General features: G+C 44.9%; 1 protein-coding gene across 1 annotated transcript in view; it reads right to left on the bottom strand.

Moving 5' to 3' along the window:
* Window positions 1-8463: 8463 nt before the first annotated feature.
* The window catches only part of NUAK1 (NUAK family kinase 1), a 73853-nt gene continuing 68743 nt past the window's right edge, over window positions 8464-13573 (bottom strand). Inside the window, exon 7 of the mRNA XM_019728450.2 lies at window positions 8464-13040. Coding sequence (XP_019584009.2) covers window positions 11887-13040 — 1154 coding nt within the window. The 3' untranslated portion in view covers window positions 8464-11886. The remainder of the gene's footprint in view (window positions 13041-13573) is intronic.

The following is a 13573-nucleotide window of genomic DNA, read 5'->3' on the forward strand; positions in this document are numbered from 1 at the left end:
CCATATCTGAGTTTAAGACTCAGTTCTGCCAATAATTATTTTTGTGATTGAGCAAATGAATTCACTTCAATTTTTATTTCTATCCATGAAGGAGAAGCTCCTATGGGAAGTCCCTTGCCCCACTGTGAAAACAAGCTACAAGACAGAAAAAAATATGTGGAACAAATATTTTCAGACATTAGACAGCAAGCAACATAGGAGTATGATCCCAGCCGAAGGGGGAAAAAAAATTAGGGAAGCCCTATAATCATCCCAGCTTAACCTGGGAGAAGTTTCTGGTGAGAATCACCAGGAGGGGGAACCCAAACAGAGCAAGTGACAGAGATCAGGGAGACCAAGGCAGCTAGATTTGGGGGCACAGAGTCCCGGAAAGGATGCCACTACACAAAGAAAGAATCCCAGAAATCTGCATGGGGACACTCTGAGTCTTTAACTAAATACTAATCTGCTAATGTGTAGGGAGAAAGTCTATGAAGCTAGGCAAAGAAAAATAACAACAAAATAATCCTTGGGGAGCTGTAAGCCAAACAATTTTCAGACCTAACCAAGAACTGGAAATGTCAAGTTCCCACCAGCCAGAGTAAAGAGACATTGTTGAATGTATAGAAAAGAAGAAGGGAAAAAAAGATAGATAGATAGATAGATAGATAGATAGATAGATAGATAGATAGATAGATAGATATAGATATAGATATAGATATAGATATAGATATATAGATATATAGATATATAGATAGATATAGATAGGTAAATCTCTCTCTCTCTCTCTCTCTCTCTCTATATATATATATATATATATATATATATATATATATATATATACACACACACACACACCGAATGGAATATTTAGGGATGAAAAACACAATATCTGATGTCTGAAATAAAATTTCACAAGATGGAACTTAGAACAGATTAAACACTACCAAAGAAAAGATGGGTAAACTTGAAAACACACCAAAAAATCCAAAGGAATCATGGAGAGAAAAAACAGAAGAAGAGCAGAGCTTCACTGTCACAAAAATAACAACATCAGGTGGTGGTAAGACAATGGAAGAAATACAGTAGGACAAAGGAAATCAGGAGGAAAGCAGAGTGAGAAACAGGATTTTTTAGAGTGGTCAGGGAAAACTTCATTGAGTAGGTGACACTTAAGCAGAAGCCCTACAGCTGTGTATTGAAAAAGACTTCAGCCAGAGGAAGGAGCAAGTGCAAAGGCCTCAAGTAAGGAGAACACTTGAGGGGTTCAAGAAACAATGAGGGCCAGGGTGGCTGGACAGAGGGAGTCATAGGAAGAATGGCTAGAGCTGATGTAAAGAAGTAGCCAGGGGTATCCCAAGCCACAGAACCCAATTGTGGAACTTAGGGAGAGTTTTGTTTTGTTTTGTGTTTCCTTTGTAATGTGCAACGTGTAGTCTAAGGACTGCTGAAAATCCCCCAAGGCCTTTTGCAATTACACATCAGATTTTCTTCATATACTTCAAGCAAAACAACATATAACATGGTATTGAATGCAGAAGAAGCAGATATGAGAATCCAGCTAAGTATATAGATAAAAGCATCTATTTATATGTTGTCTGTCTCCTCCCCACAACCATTGGAAGTTATCTCCACGATGTTAAGGGCCATCTCTATCTTTTCCCTGCTGACTCCTCTGAACCTGTCTATAACAATATATGCAATATATATGTGCTGATTGAATCAATGTTAAAAGTGTGGCAAGAAGCAGAGGTAGAGGATTTCTGATACCAAAAGAAATAGGGAACAACGCTATAAAAAGTAACCAATATATATCCATTTCATTCATACAGTGAAAAACCACTGTGGAGTGCTTTGGAGTAGCTATTTCCCTTTGTGCGACATTGGGGGAGACCACTAAGCCTAGCATGGTGCTGGAGGACACACATACGGCTCACAAGAGCCAACTGATATATTTCCAGGAATTTTGCTAGCTCATTGATAGCACATTGTTATCTTGAACTCGATCAATGTGGGAGAATTTACACTATGGAAATGGGCAAACTCTATAAATCAATGCATCGCCTCACACCTCCCTCTCCCCCCATACCCCACTGCACTGACTCCAGAGAGCCATTTGCTAAGCATTTACCAGCACACCACTGACTAAAGCTATACAGACCAGTGCTGTGTTTGGAAATTTTCTAGCCATGAATTTCACTCTTCAAACAAAAATGTTTCAAGAGGCACAACACACAGATAAATGGAACAATTCAGATTAAAGTGTGGGTTAGTTTTCTAAACCCCAGCAGCTCAGGTTTCTTTCTCTCCCCTCTCCTTGACCCAGGTGGGTACTCTTTAAGATGATTCCAAGAACACAGTTTGCAAATCACTGTCCCAATCCAACACCTCCCTTTGCAGATGAGAAAAAAAATGGAGTCCAGAAAGAGGAGACAACTGGGTCAAGATCACAAACGCCAAAACTAAGGTCTCCCAACTTGGCATTGACATCTATGTTGTACTAAGACCTCTGATTTCCTCTAGCTTGAAAAGACGATTCCCAACTTTTTATTAGGCACTGGGTCAGAAAATAAGGTCGCCCAGAGCAGGGAAACTGTGCAGGCTAATCCAGGGTCCAGGCTTGGAAGTCACAGCAGTGTTCACATTCGAAGAATGAGTGTGAGGCTAAAAACCAAGGCAAGCAAGACTTCAAGGGGCAGGAGAAGGCAGACATGGTTCAGCAGGTGAGATGGAGGGAGGAACAAAGCCCTGAGGGTCAGGACACTGGCTGTGAGGAACGTGGTTGGCACTGGCAATGGTGGCAAGACCACGAGTTGATCCATCAGGACGGAAGACGCAAGGACAGGAAAGACCTCAGGTGCAACAGTCAAAGCACCAATGGGAAACTGCACTGGAACCTTAGAGGATGACTTGTCTCTTTTGATCTGTTCCTTCGCTTGGGAATCCTCTTCTCAACGAGGGGGACTCCTATTAGTTACAACTTAACCTCATTAGCAACATTATCTTACTATTCTGGATCCCCAAAGGACTTGAGCATGTGGTTCTGAGTTGTCACTCTAAAAGGGGGGCAATCTTTCCCAAGCCCCCATGTCTCTTTCCTTCGTCATCAGGATACCCAGCTATATGTGTTTATGAGAAGCCAGTCTAAGAAGCGGCCACTGCCAGGGACCATCTGTACTTCATAGGGACTGAACCCATAACTGTGGCCTCTTTGGAGCTGACCAGCAGGCCTGGCTCTGAGGTCTGCATCTGGCTTTCTGCTTTGCTCACATCCTTTTGTCTGAGCTCCAAAGCCTGATGGCTGAAGCTTCTGGAATGCCCTAGGCACTGCTGAATCAGATGTTTTTCAGTTTCAGTGATTCACGAATTCCAACTTTCAGAACTTTCTCAGGTTAGTGATTTTTTTGGAGCCTCTTTTCTCCAGCTGCCTCCAAAATGAACTGTTCCCCACTCTCCCCATTTCTCCTCACTGTGAGAGGTTCCTCTGGAAGTCCGGTTTGGGATCATGCCTGTGTCATCACCTTGCTCTGGGCTTTGAAGATGTGGCAATACTCTGTTTTTTTGTATGATCGGAGCTGCTGTTGCAATGCCTGACCCCAGGCAGGTTCATACAGCCCAGCCTGGCATCCTGGATTTCCATATGGCTCCAAGCAGTTGCTTTGAGCAATCAGCCCTCTAAAAGCAGGGTCTCCAGAGGCCCATCAGCACAGGAAATGGCATGTGGAGCCCTGTTGGGGATGCATGGGAATACACAGCTTTGGACAGGAAGACTCAGCCATTGAAGGTCCACTGTCCCTCTACTGAGTTCTGAGCCACAGTAGGTGCTCAGAATGGAGAAAGACTCTCTCCTCCATCCCATTCGACTCAAGAGGAAACAGGAAACCTGAGTCAACTCCATTAGTTCCATCTGCTGAGACTGGATCTTCTAGAACCTAACACCAATGGGGTACAGGGGACGGTTGCTCTCTCCATATTTGTTTGGAGAGTGCATTGACTTGGGCCAGTATCTTCATTCCTGAGTGTATCTGTTTCACTCCTGCAGGAAAATACCATTTACATGAACAAGGATGGTGACAGGATGGGGCTTATGATCAAGGAGCCTGACTCGAAGAAGGATCAACTCAAGGGCACAACAGAGCAATTAAGATCTTGGGCTTGGAAGCCAGTCAGCCAGGCCTTTATTTGAATCCAGCTCCACATTAACAGTTGGGCAACTTGGGCAAGTTACTGCACATTTCCAACCCTCAGTTTTCTCATCTGTAGAAATGGAGATAAGGGAACATGAAGAGCATTAAAAGAGATAATGTGTGTCAAGGGCAGATACACTGCCTGCAGCTCAGTAAGAACTCAGTTAATATTAATAATAATGCTTTTTTATTTATGCTGGGGCCTTTCCATGGGAAACAGACATACGTTGTGACAGAGACACTGTTATATGTCCATCTGATTCCATGTTATTTTCCACTTTGGCCTTGAAGACTATCCAGGAAGTTAGGTTGGAGTCAGATGACTGAGTTCTGGCCAATGGGATGTGGGTAAAAATGAGGTACATCAATTATATCCCGGCCTGATTCTTTAAAGATCTTGACCTGTGCTTTTTCTCTCCCTCCTTTGCACAGCTAAAAATGAAGGACCCTAAGATGGCAGAACCACAGGACGGAAGAAACTTGGATCCCCAAGTGTCTGCATGGAGACGACATGACAAGGAAAGCTGCCCAACCTCTATTGAAATTGGTGAGAGTAAGATATAATTGTTTATCATATTGAGCCAGACATTCAGGGCTTATTTGTCACTTCTGCATAACATAGCCTATCCACACTAATTCATGAATGAATTATTAGGAAGTAGATGAGGGAACCAGCTGATCAAGAAACAATGGATATTCCCAGTCAGGTGGAGATGGCACCATAAACTTTTAATCAGTAGGAAAATAATTGTCTCAATTAAAACACAAAATTGATGGCCAATTTTCCACACAATTCCCTGCTGCAACCAGACAGCTGTGATAGCTTGGGGCAATTTTGGTGACATGGCAGCCTTAATGTGCACTTTCTGATCTTTATAGAGCATCACCTTTGCCCCAGTTCCATGGCCCAAACTTGGTAGAATTCTGTGGATCAAAAACATCCTCTCCATAAATTTCAGTAAGTTGGCAGTGAATTTCTGCAGTGGAAACATATTCTCATTTAAAATGGCATGTATCTTGTCTGGGGACCACCTGTTGAAAGAAGCAGCCATTTGTAATTATGGGTACACAATGTCAAATGATCACAGCCAGTTCACATTAGAACGTGGCCACATGTTTAGCAAAGCACCAAACTAGACCATGGTTGTCTTATGCCAATGGACTGGAAATTAATCCTGTAATGCTGTTTTGGAGACCCGAGGGCTTTTGCTTATACTGTTCCTGCTGCCTGGAATATTCATGCTGCATACAGCTATTACTTCATCTTCAGACCTCTACCCACAGGGCAGCTCTTCAGAGATGTCTTCCCTGACTACTCTTTCTATGAGAGGTCCTCCCTCACTTAATTCTCCATCTTTGCATGCTATCCATTTCCTTCATAGCACTTATTACAATCTGTAGTTGGGGGGGAGCATTGTTTATTTACTCATTTATTATCCATTTCTCCCACTAGGCCTAAGCAACCGTGAAGTCCACCCTCTCTCTAAAATTCCAGATATATGAGCTAAGAAAGCCCCTGTAGTGCTAAAACCAGTTTCAGCTGGATTTTCTCATATGCTAGCTCATTTCACAGCTAAAACCTTCTTAACAAATATATTTCCCCTATAGCGTTATGTTGTCTTCCTGATATACCGTCTGTATAAATTTAAAAACTTCTGTGTGTCAGGCCCTGCATTAGGCACTTTATTTCATTTAATTTCACAATACCTCTGAAAGTTAGGGATGATTTCATGCTATTTTATAGATGAGGAAACTGAGACCCAAAAGGTGTAACTTTTTGTTTTGTTGGTTCTGCACCCCTTCTTTTTGGGGTGCTGCCCTCCCCACCCCGTGTGATTCTGAAGGAGCTGTCATTCAAGTATACCACAAGGGCGGGCACATGATCTAGGCTGGCCAATCAGGGCATCTCTCCACCGGAACTCTGTGTCTGGGCCAGAGGGAGACACATGATCCCAGCAAAGCCAATCACAGTGCTTCCTTGTCACATAAATGCTAGGATAGTAAGAGTCTCTTTCTGAATCTAGGGTCACACGTGAAAAGGACCTCATAACCCTGTTACTAGAAGACGCTATCTTGCTGCCATGCAGTGAGAGCCTACCTAAGAATGAAATCCACATTTAATGAGAGTGAGTGAAAAAGACGCCAATGGCATCACTTGAACCCCTGGATCCAGCTGTGCCTGAGACATACACCTTGGACTTCTCAGTTACATGAAGCAGTAAGTTCATCTTGTTACTTAACATGGTCTGAGTTGGGTTTCTGCCGCTTGCCCCTGAATGAGGAATGAAATGAGCACCATGTAGAAGCTCAATAAACATTAGTTCTCAATTTTCCTCCTTAAAGGAACCACTTCCCATAACCTCACAGATCTATCAGTTGACAACATATTAACTGTGCTACTCCAGCCACCCCTATTTTTCCTCACTACCCCTATATGTCACATTTGGTCCAGCCCCTCGCCGTGCATATGCTATTCCCTCTATCTGGCTGCAGAATTATGTCTTTCCAAAGGGGCTTACTTTTAAGTAAATGTCCCTAGTCCCTTACCCTGAAAATGACTGACAGGCCCATTTGCTAATAGTGGCAGGGACCACAGCAAGAATTACAAGCCTCCAAGCGAGGTAGATTGCCTCTAAAATGTCCTATTTTAAAAGTCAATGGATATTACCCTGTAAAGAAAGGACTATGGTTTCCCAGTCAGGTTGAGTTTTATACTCAAGGGAACTTCATAGAAATTCTCTCACTCCATCACAGCCCTGTTATCAGTTGGGTAAGGCAGAAATCAATGTACCCAGCAGATAAATGAGAAAACTAAGGCCAAAAGATGCAAAGCAATTTGACTCAAGAGCAATCACATCCAAACTGGAGCTGGAATTCTTCCCACCTCAGCCCAGCTTGAGAGGCATGGACGTGTCCTAATTTTGGCAGGCCACAATTATAAGCACCCATTCCCCAACCCTCTGCCATAGCTGGTACCCAGTCAATTTAGCCAATGAAGCCCCATCATATTAGGTTGACAGATAAAATATACGATGCCCACTTAAACTTGAATTTCAGATAATCTTGTTTTTTGTTTTTTGTTTTTTGTTTTTCAGTATAAGCCTGACCCAAATATTGCATGAGACATACTTATACTAAAAAAATATTTCCTCCGGGTGGCCAGATGGCTCAGTTGGTTAGAGCTCAAGCTCTAAATAACAAGGTTGCCGGTTCAATTCCTGTATGGGATGGTGGGCTGCGCTCCCTGCAATTAAAGATTGAAAACGGCAACAGGACTTGGAGCTGAGCTGCGCCCTCCACAACTAGATTGAAGGACAATGACTTGGAGCTGATGGGCCCTGGAGAAACACAATGTCCCCCAATATTCACCAATAAAATTTATTTAAAAAAATTAAAAAGTGTATATATATATATATATATATATATATATATATATATATATATCCATTATTTAACTGAGTGACCTGTAGTTTTATTTGCTGAATGTGACAATGCTACATCAGGTGTTCTCCAAGTAGACCAGATAAGGGGTGAAAGTTGCAATTTCTTTGGAAAGTCAGATTATTCAAACCCTAACACTGCTCTTCAGTACAGAGCATGACTGTGAGGTTTGATACTCAGATTGGGTTTGATGTCCCTTGATAGTGTGACTGAGATCCAAGAACTCCTCAATCTTACCCTATTATTCATCCCTCTTTCCCGGAGCTTCCTGGAGTATCTGTTTGCACAAGGAACAATGGCAAAATGGGACTCAGGAAGCCATTTTATTATAGGCAGAGCAGTGGCCCTCCCCATTAGGAAACATGGCCCATTGACCAAATTAGCAATTTATCAGCCCTTGGCATAGAGGGGCGTGCCAGGGACGGGAGCAGGCAGAGGAAGCTGAGGTGTGGGCACAGAGCCTGGCTAAGTGTTAACCTCTGATGCTGTCTCTAGTCCAGGTTGAAGGAATCAGGTTAGTAGTCTCTTTCAGAAACCAGAACTGAGAACGTGTAAATTTGAAAGCTAATGGGATAAACCAAGGTGGGTCATACAATCAGCGAGAAGAAAGCCAGGCTACTAAGCAAGAAGAATAAAGTTGGTATGAATAAAGAGAAGCACAGAAGACCTGTAGTTCTCTTAGATCCCACTACTCCAGTTCTTGGTTTTAGCTGCATTTCCTCTTCTGAGAACTTTAAATAAATTCCCCTTTTTGTGCTTAAGTTAGCTTGGATGGGTTTCTGTTACTTATATCCATTCTGTCACTTACTTAACTAAGAGAAAAACAACCAAATAAAGAAGCGAGGTCCCAGTTCAGTTCAGTTCATTGCAATTTATTTAATTTAAAAATAAAAACAGAAACAAAAAAACCGAAAAACAAAACAAAAATCAGTTTCCAATGAAAATACAAACACTTTGGGTGGTTATCCAGCATTTTTTGTTTTTTGTTTTTTGTTTTTTTCCCTGTAGGCTGTTCTGGGCTCAAACCAATCAAATGAGTGAAAACCAATTTTGACTGGAGCCATAAAGCATGTTGCACCAATTAAATTATACCAATATATTATTATAATACCTTTGAAATGCCTTTCAGACCAATAAATTAAAAAAAAAGACAAATTCAAATAAAAAAGTCAACTTTTTATTACCCAAAAAAATAGAAATTAAATAAAAGTCACAACACGGATTTAAAAAAAAAAAATGTGCAGTCAAGTTTCTCTCTCTCTCTCTCTTTTTTTTTTTTCTTCTAGGAATGATACCATGCCAGTTAATCCCTACATTTCCAGTTTGGCAATAAGCAGTCAGTCAATCATTCACATTTGTACTCAAGACAGCAGGCCTGGGCAACACTCACCTCAATTTCACCCTGAAAAGTGCTCCCTGTCATCAGAAGAAGCAGCACCTTATAACAGGGATGGAAATTCAGAGAGTACTTAACATTTTCATTTCACCTGGAGTCTTGAAGCACTTCCTGAAAACTGATCATGCCTTGAAATTTACCTGTAAAAAGAAGTATAATTCTACTCCTTTGGCAGATGTGTAAACTAAGACACTGAAAAGCCCACAGAGGCAAGGAAAGGACCAGGAGAGCTGACATCGAATCTCCTGCTTGGTCCACCAGGTCATAAAAGTGTCTCTCACTTGTAATTCATGGAAATGAATGAAACATGACTTCCTTGGCTGGGGATTGGCTGGTAGGGACAACAGGACTTAATCGGGAAGCAGGGGACTGCTTTTCAGAGTTTTTCCCTCTATTCCACATTTTTCCTTGAAAAGACAGAGTGAATATCACATCTGGAATGAGAGGATTTAGCAGAATGTCAGAACTAGGCAGGGCCTGAGCGACCAGCTAGCTAATCCACCCCTCCAGCCCTCACTGAAGGGAAAACTTAGCCCCCAACACACTGCAGGCCACCAGCTAGTTAGCAGCACACCAGGACTCAACTCAGAATCTCTGCCTCTGAGTAGAGGACTGTCTTCGCCACAATCCACTGTCTGGGTTTACTGATAAAAGAGAACGTGCGCACGCGCGCGCGCATTGGTGTGTTTTTTTGGGGGGGGGAGGGGTGTAGAATAACTTCCCTCTTAGTGTCATTTTTATTGAAAGATTTCGAGAAGGCTGGAAAATATTAAACAGAGGCAATCACTTGGCAAAAGGAAAAAAACACACCACATCAACCAGTTGGTAGGTGTTATACTGACAGCTACCAACTAGGCCAGCTGCCATGCATGAGGGACCAGCACTGTGGCGGTACAGGCTGTGTAGAAAAGGCTGCACAAAATGAGGAGCAGGGAGTTCAAAGATTGCAAAATGTCCTCCTTGCATCCACATCCCCTCCACACACAATTTGCTACCTACAGATATTTTTCCCTTTGAACCTATATTGGAGCTCACGAAGGAGGTGGAACTGACTGAAAGGAAACTGAGAAGCTTCCCACAATACATGACTCACTCAACCTGAAGGAATACACAAGCCAAAACCCCAGAACTGGTGGCAAGGGGACAAATGGAGCCATCTCCTAGGGAAAGGGCAGTTTCATTCTAATTAATGTTCTCAATGCCTTATGGTGAATTTTTTCTCATCTCCCTGTGAACTACTGTCTGTTGGTTTTCCCAAAAATACCCTCAAGACTAGTCCTCCTTATATATCAAGGTGGTGACCAGAAGTCAGCCATCTTGAAACAAGGGTTTCTGGGCCAGTAGAACCTGAAGTCATCCAAAATACCCAAACAAAACCATTAATTCCAAACCCCGTATCTGAAGATGTCCCACTGTGGGAGTGACATCTTGTCACCTGTAATTTGGGTGTCTAGAAGTTAAATATGTTACTTTTGAGAGTCCTATCACATCGCTTCTCTGCCTCCTCCGGAACCATCTGGATGACTTCTAGGGAAATGTTCCCTTTCCTGTATGCTTTCTCCTAACCCACTCTGTTCTTTCAACACCTTATTCATTTGCATGGATGGAACTTTCTTCTTCCCCAGAGCCAAGAAGTTCAAACCCATGACACAGACAACCTAGATTTGGGGCGAAAGTACCTTCTGCCTGACTTTCCTTTCCTCATCCAAATATTCCACCTACACACTAACTCCCTCCAAGCAAACTCGCCTACCTCTGAGGATTCCATACTTGGTGGATGGAGAACCGTCTGCTATCAGTCAACAGTCAGTGGTTGAGCCAGTTATTTCTTTGGAGACTATGGACAGTATCACATCCAATTTAGAGCATTCATGCAGGTGGAAACGAACCCAAGAGGTGGTATTCCAGTTAATATTGAAACATGAAAGAAATCGACAAGTGGCCCCTTTGTGGGTGTGGGTCAATTTCCATTCATCTGCACAAGGACAACAGAGAGTCCCACGCTCTGTTATACACTCAAGTTTTGACCTCCGACACCATCTTTCTTCCTGCCCACTCTTAGGAGGTTGTGCTGAAGAGCAAAACAGACCTCAGGAAAAAAGCCAAAAAACTCACCATGGGCTGACTCTAAGTCCTTAGCAGAGTTCAAAGCATTCTCTCTCTGACCAAGGCCCTGTCTTGCCACACCAGCGGCCTGAAAGAGATAACGCAGATCCCACAGAATGCCCTAACCTAATTCCCAGGGCTTAGCCAGGTCAAGGATGGCAACTACGTGGCATGAGTGCTACTGCCCCCCTCCCCATCCCCATGGCAGCCATGACTATTCAATCACAGTACTCCTTCCCATGTGTCTGGGCTACTCAAACCAGCACCTTCAGCAGCCACTATCAATCCATCACCGATTCAAGCTCAGGTTGCTGAAATCTAGTTGCCAACCCCATGCGGTCAGACCAAGCTTGCTAACACAAGGAGAAGGAGCAAGCTCTAAGCTCACCCAAAGCCAAGGGTCTCTCTTGTTCCTCCTCCTCCGGAAGCATCTGGACGACTCTAGGGAAATGCTCCTTCTGCCATATGCTTCCTCCCCACCCTCTAAGAGCTGGCCAACACCGTCTCCCCTGGATAGATGGTCTTCTAGGAGGTGCCATAAAGCTAATGCCAATTAGGAGCCAAATTCTGACTGGCAGTTGACAGGACTGGCAAAGAGCCCACTTCTCCCTTTTAGGGGCTGGCCCAAGGCTGCAAACTTGGCCAAGCGACATGGCACCAATCCTTTTTCAGTTTACTATCAAGGCCAGCAAAGAGGTAACCAGCTCATTAGCACAAGTCCTTGCTCCCCTCTCTCCCTCGTACCCACCCCCAACCCACCCTTGCACCCCGGAGGAGCTAGTTGAGCTTGTTGCAGATCTCTAGCGCTTTCTTATAGACCTGAGTCACGTCATCCATGTCTGTGAGGAGGGAGAAGCTGCTGTCTCCCAGCCGGTTCCGGTACCGCTTCAGGTACTGGGGCCGGGGCCGGTTTTGGAGCCCCTCAAAGTCCTGGATCTGGAGGAAATTTTCGGCAGAGACACAGCTGCGGATGCGCTGGCGGGTGGGGCGATTCTCCTGCAAATCCAGCAAGTCAAAGGAGTCACTGGACAGGACGCTGTCATCACTGATGACACTGGAAGGCCGGCTGTAGCTCCGGGAGAGGCCCTCGGCGGGGACGCCAGGCTCCAGCAAGGATTCCAGTGTGGGCATTTCGGGGCTGGCGAGGGCTGGGTCCATGGTGCCTGTGGAGTATTTGCTGCTGTGCTTCAGGATGCCCTTCCTGCGGCAGGAGAGGCTGTGGACAGTCACCCTGGTGGGGTCTGGGGGGCTGGGAGACGGGATGCTGTTCCCCATCCCGTCATTACTGTCCAACAGCTCGGAAGACTCACTGCGCTCCGGAGAGGAGTAGTAACCCGATTCTCTCTGCTGGGTCTTTTTCAAGATGCCTTTCTTGGGCATGGTGGCTGACTGTTTGGGGCTGAGTTTACCTGGCACCTCTGCCTCGGGGGAGCTTGGGAGGGGCACACCAGTCCGGCACAAGTCCTGCTCCATCTTGAAAGCAGAGGGTAAGGCAGGACTGACGACGCCTTCCATGAAGCCGGTGCTGTGACAGCGGTGCTCACTGTTGCTTCGCTTCTTCAGGATTCCTTTGGGCCTCTTGGAACTCAACTTGGATGGGCTCTCGGGCATCGAGTCCTGGCCGGACTGGGCAAAGTCATTCTCTTTCTTGGACTTCTTCAGTGACCGCTGCCGCTCCAGCATGACCTCAGAGGCCCCAGGTTTGGCCAGGCCCTTCATTTTGGCTTCGGCCTCAGCCTGCAGCCCCGTGGAACGGTGGTGCCAGTCAATAATGCGAGCCAGGAGCGGGGACTCGGAGTTGTGAAGGGCGTCGCAGTCGCAGACGCTGCTCTTGTAGCCCCAGTTTACCCACCAGTGGTTGGCGATGTCCTCGATGGTGGCCCTGCGATCAGGGTTCACCATCAGCATCCACCGAATGAGTCCTCGAGCATCTATGGGACAAGAAACAACAGGAAGATGCATCACATGGGAGCGCTTGGCGTTGTGACAGGGCTGACACTCCAGGACTGGCTCAGGAGACACGCTCACTTTCAGAAACCTCCCGTTGGAGCCCTGGTCCAGCCAAGTCTGCCAGACTATACCCCAAAGGCATCATCAAGACTCAGAACCATAGGCCAGTGCGTCATCACATCCTGGCATGTTTTTCCGTATGAGTGAAGGAATGTCATGTACTACTGAGCTGTCCATCAACTCCGGTCTTTATAATATGGGCAAGGCCAGGTACCCAGGAAAGAATCTAGACCCAACCGCAAACAGGGCACCACCATGCCCTTGGTGGATATCATTTTACCAAAAAGGAAAACAGGTGTCGATTGCCATGGCTTTGTTTAGTCCTCCAAAGGTCGGCTTGCATAAACGCACAGTGCTCTGTCACGAAAAGGAACTCTGGGGCTGAGACGGTGAGAAAAAGCCCCCTCCTCAGAGCGGGAAAGACAGAGAAGGGTACAGAGGAGCTCATACGTGG

This window comes from Rhinolophus sinicus, linkage group LG02, assembly GCF_036562045.2.
Source record: "Rhinolophus sinicus isolate RSC01 linkage group LG02, ASM3656204v1, whole genome shotgun sequence".
Taxonomy (NCBI): Eukaryota; Metazoa; Chordata; class Mammalia; order Chiroptera; family Rhinolophidae; genus Rhinolophus; species Rhinolophus sinicus.